Source organism: Penicillium hordei (genome assembly GCF_028827395.1).
Source record: "Penicillium hordei strain IBT 12815 chromosome Unknown utg000004l_segment0_segment0, whole genome shotgun sequence".
Taxonomy (NCBI): Eukaryota; Fungi; Ascomycota; class Eurotiomycetes; order Eurotiales; family Aspergillaceae; genus Penicillium; species Penicillium hordei.
Genome location: NW_026623145.1, coordinates 2060893 through 2071619, shown reverse-complemented (window position 1 = coordinate 2071619; position 10727 = coordinate 2060893). Strand labels below are relative to the sequence as shown.

Genomic DNA, 10727 nt, shown 5'->3' with positions numbered 1-10727 from the left:
CTTTCCTAGTCATTATGGGTAGAATCTCACATGCAGGTCATGGATCCCCAGGGCTCCAGGGCTTGGCGGTGGGTTTATGTCATCGGGCGGTGAGTCCGTCACGGGACTGCTAGAAAAAAAGGACATGCGGGGCCGCGGAGGAAAATCGATTTTTTGAGCCGAACACGGTCATCTTGAAGAAGAGTGTGTTTTGTGCTTCTTTCAATTGAATATCTCTCTTCTTACTGTTTCAAAAATCCCTACATCATGTCTACCAACTCTATTAAGCTCCTGACTGGCAACAGTCACCCGGAGCTTGCTAACCTAGTTGCCGATCGGTATGTGTAACCAACTAGGTCAACCTTGGAAGACTGGGCCAGCAGCTAATTCTAGAGTTATGGTTCAGGCTCGGCATTGAGTTGACCAAGATTATGGTCCTGCAATACTCCAACCAAGAAACTAGTGTCACAATCGGAGAGAGCGTCCGGGACGAAGATGGTACAAGCATCCCACCTTAATCGTGATATCAAGAACCCCCACTCATATATATGACTTGTTACGCAGTCTTCATTCTCCAATCCACAAAACCCAATGATATCAACGATGGGCTCATGGAGCTTCTGATCATGATCAACGCTTGCAAGACCGCCTCAGCCCGCCGCATCACAGCCGTCATCCCCAACTTCCCTTATGCCCGCCAAGATAAGAAGGACAAGAGCCGTGCTCCCATCACCGCCAAGTTGATGGCCAACATGCTCCAGACGGCCGGCTGCAACCATGTTATCACCATGGACCTGCACGCCAGCCAGATCCAGGGCTTCTTCAACGTCCCCGTCGACAACCTGTACGCCGAGCCCAGCATGCTCAAGTATATCCGTGAAAACCTCGACGTCAGCAACTGTGTCATCGTCAGCCCGGATGCTGGTGGTGCTAAGCGGTGAGTTGTACCTGTCTTGATACTATACACGTGACGTATCTATATACTGGGGGGTAGTTCAAAGGCTAATTTGGATTGCTATTAAGTGCTACTGCCATTGCTGATCGCCTGGATTTGCAATTCGCGCTCATTCACAAGGAACGTGCCCGTCCCAACGAGGTCTCGCGCATGGTCCTTGTCGGTAATGTCAAGGACAAGATCGCTATCATCGTCGACGACATGGCCGACACCTGCGGCACACTCGCCAAGGCTGCCGAAACTGTCATGCAGCACGGTGCCACTGAAGTCAACGCCATCGTTGTACACGGTATTCTATCCGGCAAGGCGATTGAGAACCTGAACGGCAGCTGCCTCAAGCGGTATGTACACGCCCAGATAACAGCATCGAGTCATTGGAATGTTGAATGATTTACGTTTCGGGACACTTTTCACTAACCCTCTCGCAGCATTATCGTCAGTAACACTGTCCCATTGGGCGACAAGCAAGAGCAGTGCGACAAGATCCATACGATCGATATCAGCCCTACACTGGCAGAGGCATGCCGTCGTACACACAACGGCGAGTCAGTTAGCTTCTTGTTCTCGCACACCGTGGGGTAAATCAAAGGCAGAAATGAATTATTACATCAAGACAGAGGATCAAATCTACGGGTTGTCCTAGAGATTACCTACGAGCGTGGTTGCGCGATACCGTGGAGTGAGCGGGAAACCAAAAAAAAATACGATTTTTATGACCCTTTTTATTAGCTGGACGAGGATGTTAGTCCCCGGGTGTTTTATTATTGTTTACTATGTTTTTCTTTTGAAGAGAGAGATCGACGCTTAAATGTTGACATTACGCGGTTCTCTCTGGCGGAAGTTGTTTAGCCTTGGCTGGGCTCGGTTGCATCGTGCATGTGTGTGCTCTCTTATGCAGAGTACTTCCTATTTGGTTTAGATTATTGCAAGGCCGGAGGGCTGTTTCACAACATTCAAATTTAGACATGGTGTTTTTTTCAATTTAGGAATTGCTGCTATGGCTGTTAACATATAACACGTGACCCGTGCATATATGTACCCTTGGGGGGATTGTGCCTGGAAGCGGGGGAAATTAAGGTAATGGCATTATCGAACTAGTGTGTATAAGTGACTTCATCCAAGTGGAGCAGACTTAAGAGCCCACAAAGAGGGGGGAATAATATAAATCGAGGGGATATACAATCGACTACTCCATACCCAATATAACTACGCCTACTCCTTGAAAAAAAGCCTCGAGTAATTGACAGAACTGAGTATTGAAATTTGCATGCACTCCATTCAAAAAAAAAGGGTCATCAAAAAAAGGAAGGTTCAACACAGATATGCATGCGACTCCCAAGGCCCGAGATCACCGTAGCCAAACACAAGGGAGTATCAACCACTCAGCCTGCTTTGTACGTTTTGAAACCTGTTCCCCGTCTCTTTTCTTGTTCCCTTTTCTTTTTATCAGACATGTATCCTCCGCGCCCCTGAGAGTGATTCATTTTTTGTGAATTCCCCTCAAATCATCCCAGAGACGTGAAGCTCCTCCATTAAACCCCATCGCCGCAGAACGAAATCATAAAACCGCGGGTTTGGAAGTTTACTTCCGCATGGAGGAAGCCCTCCGCTTGCGGAGCTCATCACGCTTGGCCTTCTCCTCGTGGACACGGCCGGCAAGGAGCTTAGCGTAGTCGTTACTATGTAACCGTTAGTTCAAATGTTTTTTTCCCCAAAATTCAAACCAATACACCCGTAGATAATTGATCAGAGTATAGAAAAAGAAGAGGGAGTCTTACGCAGCATCACGGGCAGTCTCAGCACGGCGGCGCTTGATGGCAACGCGTTGGCGCTTGCGCTGGAGACGCTGGGGGGTAACCAGACGCTGGATCTTGGGGGCCTTGGTGTAATCCTGCTTGCCCTCCTTGGTGACGGTGCGGCGGATGACGAACTTGCGGACGTCGTCCTTCTTGTCGAGACCGAAGAAGCGACGGATCTTGGTGGCACGCTTGGGGCCGAGACGCTTGGGGACAACGGTGTCGGTGAGACCGGGGAGCTCACCCTCGCCCTGCTTGACGATGGACAGAGCAAGGACGGCAAGGTCCAGACCGGTGATGGCACCGCGGACGGACTTGCGCTTGCGCTCACCGGAGCGGCGGGGGCGGTAGCAGCTGTGGCCGTCGGCGAGGAGGAGACGGGTACGGGTGGGGAGGAGAACTGTAGAAATAATTCGATGAGTATCCTGCGGTTTGGTGGTTGTATCCCTGGGGTTGGATATAGAAAATTTTTTTTTATCATTCCCCAGGTTGTTGTGCGGCTGTGTACGTACCACCCTGCTTCATGGGGAAACCTGTAAATTAAAATTGTCAGCATTTTGTTCTCGTTGTGTGCGTTGAATTCCATTTCCCATAATCGAATTGTTGTTCCGACACTGGGAATGGAGAGAGATTGTATGCGTACCCTGCTTGTCGTTACCACCGGTAATCTTGAACACGTAACCGTTGAACTCATCACCGAGAGCATCGCCGGCAACCTAATCAAAAGAAATACCAATTAGCCTGTCGTTCTCCATAGTCGTGTGTGTGTGTATATATTGTTCATCGATTTGGTGTCGGAGTCGGGGAAGAATGAAGGTTAAGGGAGTGCTGACTTCGGTGCCCATGCGCTTCTCCATGAAGGGACGGAGCTTGCGCTCATCGTCGATCTCGATAATTTTCTGGGACCCATTGGCCGGGTAGGAGATGTTGAGCTTCATCTTGACGGAGGCGGCGCGGTCAAGACGGTAGCGCGGGTGTTGTCGATTTGTGAGATTGTCGTCGAAGGAGTCTGTATTGTGGATTTTTTTAGTTCGCCGGCTTAGCGAGGTGCAAGTCACGTGTCACGTGTGGGAAGTAGGGCTTGTGGCCACCAAATGTAGTTTAGCGTGGTTTTATCAGGTCATGTGACTGGATATCGGCACCCTGGCATTTTCTTTTCTTCGTTCATCAACATAGTCAAGTTCATACAATGTTGTGGTGTGGGTGTCTATAGAGCGCCGAAACCCCCAAAATAACTGTATTCTCAACGATGCATACCCAACTCGCTCCCGCCAACTATGCATCCAAAACACAACACATATCCAGGACCGCTAGCAACTATAGCTTTCCGTCCGCCTTGAATCAACACAGTGCTCCTTCACTAAGATGCGAGACCTTCCAGTGCGACTTTTGAATCCGACCGACTTAGAATCACCAACGGAATGATGAATGAATGTTTCGGGTCATGATTTAGTCTCGACCGGCTGAACTTTAACTTTTATATACGCCAAAAGACTGAACACGGTCTCACCAAGCGACTCATTGACGGCTGCCACGAGCCTCGTACGACATTTGCAAACCAACAGCCTCCATTAACCGTATCTGACTCTATGCTTGACCGTTGGTCTGAACCGTTGTCGGACCTTGCAAACGCCAGTGCATGGGTCATTGAGCAGACAACCCCTGGATTTGCAAAACACTGTCTCAAGTGGATAAGTGGATAAGCCCAGGATAGCTTCAAACTCTGAAGACTCAGGAATGACTAAGTACTGGTTAACTAACCGCTGGTCCCATTCCGGGTATCATGTACGAGAACAGTCAGCCGCTGATACGACCTTCGTACTTGGTGACATAGGGGTTCAGAAATACGATCCATTTTGCTCAAAAAATATCAGAAACGTTCCAATATCATATTTAAGATAACACTACTATGTATTTTTTTGGATGTATTCGATGTCTCACCTTCTCTGTGTTACAACCAGAAAAAAATGAAAATGATTACATAGTTCGTCGATCTCCATCGTATCTTTTCCCCATACTTTTTTTTATCCCTTATCCATCTATTTTCAAATCGAAACATATTGTCTCACGGTACTCCGCTCTAGAGATCTACAGTATACAATGTCTTGGCACATCCATAGTATCGAGAAACAATTGCGTATCAGACGGCAAATAGGCTAAAAGAATGTCAAATCACTAAGACAATGCGAAACAGAACGCCATTGGACGTGGCTTTGTGTGATGGGCTTTGTAAGAGATGCAAGTCTAGACCGATCCTCACCATTCGGACTGGAAGACGTGAAAGAAGAGGAGAACCCAAATATCAGCAAGAGGCTTAGATATGGAAGAAAATACTAGATCAAGGAATTGTAACCCAGTCTGCTCCACAAGTAAAAAAAAAGTTCAACCCGGCAACTCTGTTTCTCCCGTCGGACGTTGGCCCACTCCGCTCTGTCCGAGCTTCTGTCCGAGCTACGGGGCCAATCTATAACTGTGACAGATTCACGTCTAATATAGGGATGCTGATTTTGTCGGTGCCACTTGTGTACTCTATCTCTAGCTTATAATCTGGACAATTGTATCATATTTCTACATATCATATTTATATTTTCCTGTAGCGTTTTTGGAGAATCCGTCACACGTCCGACCTTACCGGTGCTTCTTGTCCGTGTGGAGATTTCGTCGTAATTTCTTTGTAGTGTCAGAGAACCATTTGGTTGCCCGCAGAATATGACAGACATTCGTTTCTGACTAGGTTGTGTCGCATTGCTACTGCTACCTAGGAGCATAGCTCGACTTACACTTTGCCATTAGAGCATCTGGGGTGGCTTGTTTTATATCCGAAACAAGCATCATGTATGACCGAACCAATCTGAAACGTGATTTGTCCCCTAAAATGCAAGAGCATCGGCGCTATAGTCGACAAAGAACTCGATCTATTAGACCAATTGCCTTAGACCCTCCCTCGCAGAATTTAAGTCCCAGCTTCAGCAGTGGCTAGACGCCGAGGTAGCCGCGACAAATGGGCTTTCCGAGGAAATGCTTCGATCCCCACCAGGACCGCACGATCATATCTGAAGCTCGGTTACAAGGTACTACACAGTAAGCAAATCGGCTGGGCGGCGTATTGCAACACTTATGGGTCAATACGTTGTCCGAGCGACGGGGCATAACGGAGCTGAAACTCATTCTGACGCAGACGGCCGACGTGACTTTCCTGCCAGGGTTCAGGTCTGCAGGTGGTCGGTACAAGGGTTCAGTAGGGATCCTGGAAGAGTGGAATGGGAAGCGCGAGGTGGCTAGGGAGTGGGGTCATGGTACTGTCTATATTGATACCAATGCTTTTGTGACGAACGCATTCGTGACTGGCAGCTTTATGCGGCGGGTATTGAGAAGGATAATGGGTTAGGGAAGAACTTCGACCCTGGGTGAGAAAATATCGTGGAGCCTTGTGCTGAGAGTGGGTTCCAGGTCATGATGTCAAAGGAGAGAGAAAACAGAGTAAGCATCCAGACAAGTATCGGTTCTGGTAAGTGGTTCCTTTTTTTTTTTTTTTTTCGTCATTCCTTACCATTTCTATAAGAAACGTGGGGGGAGGGATCGACAGGTCAATTTTCCTATTTTTTTCTGCTGACCGTGACACTGTTGAATTCAGGAACCAGATATGCATTTGGGACTTTTAGCTCACCGGTTCATGGCTGCGGAAATCTACCATGGGAATTGATCTTTGAACCTGAAGGGAGCGTCAGGGAAGCGCCACAACCGACGGGGATTTGCAGCTTAGACATTGTCTAGATCAATGAGAAGCCAATTTCTTCACCCAAACAACTCGAAAATGAGAAGCGAAAAAAGGAAAGAAAGTAAAGAACGGTGACAAATATGACGTCTCGCAAATGTGCCCGGGGAGGTCTGTACATACATGTAGCAAATGATGTCGGTACCCGAGAATCAAACGCAAACCCGACTATACTTGATGCGGAGCAGTGGCCAGGTTCCAGTGAGGACAATCGAAGCGTGGATAACCCTTGACTCTGAACCAACCTTGGAAAGGACACGGTAGTACCGAATGTCAGACCATTAACTGGAACCTGCAGAAGAGTTATTGGAACCTGACGGGAAGATCCAGACCGATATCGTTTACCCGAGACATAAGGAAAATAATAGAAAGGGTGGTATTGTTAAGAGTCAAAGCGAGTTTGACTGTAACGGTGGATGGAGAGAGCGATGAGATCATCCCGGATCCCAGCGTGTTGGGAAGGATTTTGATTTCCGATTATCTAAACGAATATAATTATAATCATAATCATAATCATAATCATAATCATAGGAAAAGAATATAGATCAGTCCAGGTGACAATGCCATGAGACAAACTACAAACTAAAGTTTAAAAAAACCCGAAATAAATCATTTGACTCTAGTCTAAACTGAACTGATTGAACTGATTTCTTTGTTTGATTTGCCGGGGAACTGATTTAGGAAATGCCCCGGCCAATCAACATGAGGGAATTGTTCGGTGGAGCCTCGTGGACCAGCTCGATCAAGCGGGTCGCCGCATCCGGAGACAAAGAAAACAATGACTCTAGTGCCTTGGCCCTGGAAATTAAGAAATTAAGGAAAATAAGGAAATTAGGGAAATTAGGGAAATTAGGGAGATTAGGGAGATTAGGGGGGTTTTCTTAGTTGGATTTTTTTGAGTTGACACCTCGTTTTTCTTTTTTCTTTTTTTTCTTTTTTCTTTTTTCCTTTTTATTCTTTTTGCTTCTTTTTTTAAAACATGGGGGCTACCTAATATCTGAAGGGTACCGTGTCAGTTGGAAGTATAACGGTTGAGGTTTTAGAATGAATGTATAACAAAGAAAAGCCACTTGCTATCGATTTTTTTTTTTTTTTTTTTAATTGTTTTTAATTTGGGTACTTCGATAATTTCTTTTTTATCTCGGTTGGCTCGGTCAGAATATCAAGAGCAATCTGGAGCTATTGTCAAAGAACCAGCCGCTAGACAGGGATTCTGGGGGGAAAACCCAGACAAAGAATCCCACGCTTTTTAGGGCTTTTTTGTCCAAACGCTATACTTCGCTTTGTCCTAATCCCTGGTATTCCCCGGTCTTTCAATCTTTTCTTATTGGGATTATTTCCCATTTTTTCTCTGATTTGGATTCATTTGGATTCATTCGGATTCATTCGAATTCATTCTCTTTGTTGCTCACTTCTAGCCTCCTCTTTCTTGTTATTTCTTGGGGCCCAGTCGCCCCCCAAACCTATTCACTTCAGCCTTCTCTTTCAAGGCTTATGCTTTTTTCTCCTCCCCTTTTATCTTTCCCTTGTGGTATTTCTTTCATTCAAACTTCGCCGTCGAGCCCTTTCATTGAGAGAGAAAAGTATTAAATAAATGTCTTACGATCGAGTTCTCCCCAACCCTGTTGCTCTGCGCTATGAGTCTGCCCAAGTCACTCTGCCTAGGCCGAGCAATTTACTCGATCACAAAATCATGAACGAAGAATTATCTGCCATGGCTATGAGACACCCTGCCGACGGTGGTCCAGTTGGATCTTCAGTCAGATACTCTGATCCTCGATCAGCGGTACATCAGACACATCAACATATCTCCCTAAATGCATCCAAAGAGCCACATGCACACAAGGTGTCCTCAAATGGCTCAGTCAAACCTGTGGGGCCCATGATTTCGACTAAGGAATTGCCATTGCGCGACAGATCAGATCGATCATCTTCGTCTTCCGCCAGCAGTACCAGTCCCGTCAAATCACAGAAAGAGAATGCCATGCAGTTTTGCCTGTGTCAACCGGATCCGAAAATTCCCCGGCCTCGTAATGGTGAGTCGATACTGTCCGCACCGTCATTAGAGATTGGCAAGTGGCTTTTCTTTTCGATTGTTTCTTTTTTGGTCTTCGTTAGCCAGATCTGATCTTTCGAATACATGGGGCATAGCTAATTGTGCAATTTCTAGCTTTTATTCTGTATCGTCAGCATTATCAGGCCATGGTGGTTGCTCATAATCCCGGCTTGGCCAATCCCGAGATATCCAAGATTATTGGAGAACAGTGGCGATCTCTGTCGGAGGATGATAAGAGTAAATGGAAGGCACTTGCAGAGGTGAGACTGGCATCTCTGAAAATAGGATTTCAAGATACTGATGATCACCCCAGGAGGAAAAAGCTCGGCATCAGCAGCAATACCCTGACTACCGCTACCAGCCTCGGCGGTATGGTCGGGATGGAAGTACCCGGAGTTCGGCCTCGGGAATTGGGCACAATCCATCTGGTTCATCGCATTGTAACAGGTGTGGTGGCCGATTGATGAACGCACCCGCTTCCCCCATGACTCCATTCACACCCAGCAGTGGGCCGGGGTATCGACCACCATCAAATTTCTCGGTATCATCACCACACCCAAATGCCATGCCGCCAAGAAGTGTCCAAGGCCGCGAAAAGGACCCCAATCCCGCACCAAAGTCGGCAAAGATGGACCACGATCCTCGTTCTCGCCAAAGACACTGGGAGGAACCCAGTGGTCGATCTCCCGATAATAAACGCCGCCGAGTATCTCACTCATTCAAGCCAAATTTACATCCCTCTTACCGGGACCACAGTCCTGGCAGTGCCATTCCTGAATCACCGCACCCGATGACCCCTTGGAGTGCTCGTCCTGATATGCCACCACGTCATCTCCCCATGCTTCAACCGCAACGGTCATATCAAAGTGTCCCAGGCCAGCCACACCCGGACCCCAGTCTAAAGCTACCACCACTCCAGACCACAACACCTGTGATGACTCCCATGACACCCTATCCACAAGAAGGATCCAGTGTCGAAGCAACAGTCATGACAATCCCCTTCCTCAACAAGATCAAAGTCCTCGCCAAGATCTCCCCACCGCTCCTCCCCTCATTCCAAGACGGCATCCCACCAGCCCGCGGTCCCGTCATCGCCGTGGACGGCCAAGACCCGGACCTCGTCCAAATAGCCCTCGAATACCTCAACAACCTTCTAAAAAAGGAAGCAAAGTACAACGTCCGAGTCTTCGATGGACCAGAAATCAAAGCACCCCGCCCCAACTCCGCAGAAGCAGGCCAGATGGGCGACGCGACAGTCGACTACCTCAACACCATCTCAGCCTGGCACCGGATCTCGGATGACGTCGTCAGCTTCGTGAAATCCACCTCAAGAGCCGGCTCCGTCGACGCCCGCTCCATAACAACAGACGAGGAACCCCCCGCCCCAAACCTCTCCCCTTGCACCCTCATCCCCAAAACCGCAAACATACACATCCACTCCCCAGCCCAGTCAAGCGAGAACGGCTCCGAGACAAGCGCCATCACAGCAGGTAGTAACTACGGCGTGCCGATAGCGCTCGTCCCGCGCTACCAGCTCACTACGGCCGACGCATTCGCCTGCTCCACGCCCATCAGCGACTCCTACGCGCCGCTCGATCACTGGCAGTGGATGGCGTCGCTGTGGCGCGCGTGCGTGGGTCCTGATATCACGGTTTACATTCGTGAGTGCAGTAAGGAGGAGCTGGATCGTATGGGTGGGAATCCTGTTGAGGTGCGGCTGCAGGATGCTCGCACGGTTGTGCTGAGGAAGGTTGTTGGAAGGGATTTGGAGGAGAAGGCGCTTAAGCGCATGGGTTTTGAGATTGAGGACTTTTTGACCCAGTGAGCTCGAGATCAAGCTCGGGCCTGTTTGGGGCCTGGGTAGGGAATGGAATTTGAATTTGGTGCATTGTTCAAGGAGTCATGGATTCATTGGTTGGGGGGGGGGGGGGGGGGGTGTGATAGATTAGATCGTGGTAATTTGATGATGGCTCATCGTGCTTCTAGTGAATAATATTAATAGTGACAACAGTGTAATGAATGAGGTTAATATAGCCATTAACGAGTGTTGTAAAATGTATTAAGAAAGGACGTTGGCCTAAGGAGCCAACCCGTGGGAGCTCGGACCCTTTTTGATCCACCTGGCGGAGCCGCTTATCAAAAGCGGTCACCTTTCTGCCAATATCT

General features: G+C 48.2%; 3 protein-coding genes across 3 annotated transcripts; 2 read left to right on the top strand and 1 right to left on the bottom strand.

Annotated features, from left to right (window-relative positions):
- Positions 1 to 246: 246 nt before the first annotated feature.
- N7537_007997 (ribose-phosphate diphosphokinase) lies at positions 247 to 1516 on the top strand (the record flags this gene model as incomplete). The annotated part of the gene is made up of 5 exons (XM_056899052.1): positions 247 to 317; positions 386 to 477; positions 544 to 916; positions 1003 to 1275; positions 1363 to 1516. 5 exons carry the CDS (start codon positions 247 to 249, stop codon positions 1514 to 1516), a joined length of 963 nt encoding a protein of 320 aa, XP_056751128.1.
- Positions 1517 to 2174: 658 nt separating this feature from the next.
- N7537_007996 (40S ribosomal protein eS6) lies at positions 2175 to 3825 on the bottom strand. The gene is made up of 5 exons (XM_056899051.1): positions 3564 to 3825; positions 3374 to 3446; positions 3243 to 3263; positions 2713 to 3130; positions 2175 to 2613 (listed from the first exon to the last, which is right to left on the bottom strand). The coding sequence occupies exons 1-5, from the start codon at positions 3666 to 3668 to the stop codon at positions 2517 to 2519; spliced, it is 714 nt and encodes a 237-aa protein (XP_056751127.1). The 5' UTR covers positions 3669 to 3825; the 3' UTR covers positions 2175 to 2516.
- A 4274-nt stretch (positions 3826 to 8099) lies between these two features.
- N7537_007995 (putative HMG box transcriptional regulator) lies at positions 8100 to 10386 on the top strand (the record flags this gene model as incomplete). The annotated part of the gene is made up of 3 exons (XM_056899050.1): positions 8100 to 8541; positions 8676 to 8821; positions 8875 to 10386. 3 exons carry the CDS (start codon positions 8100 to 8102, stop codon positions 10384 to 10386), a joined length of 2100 nt encoding a protein of 699 aa, XP_056751126.1.
- Positions 10387 to 10727: the final 341 nt, after the last annotated feature.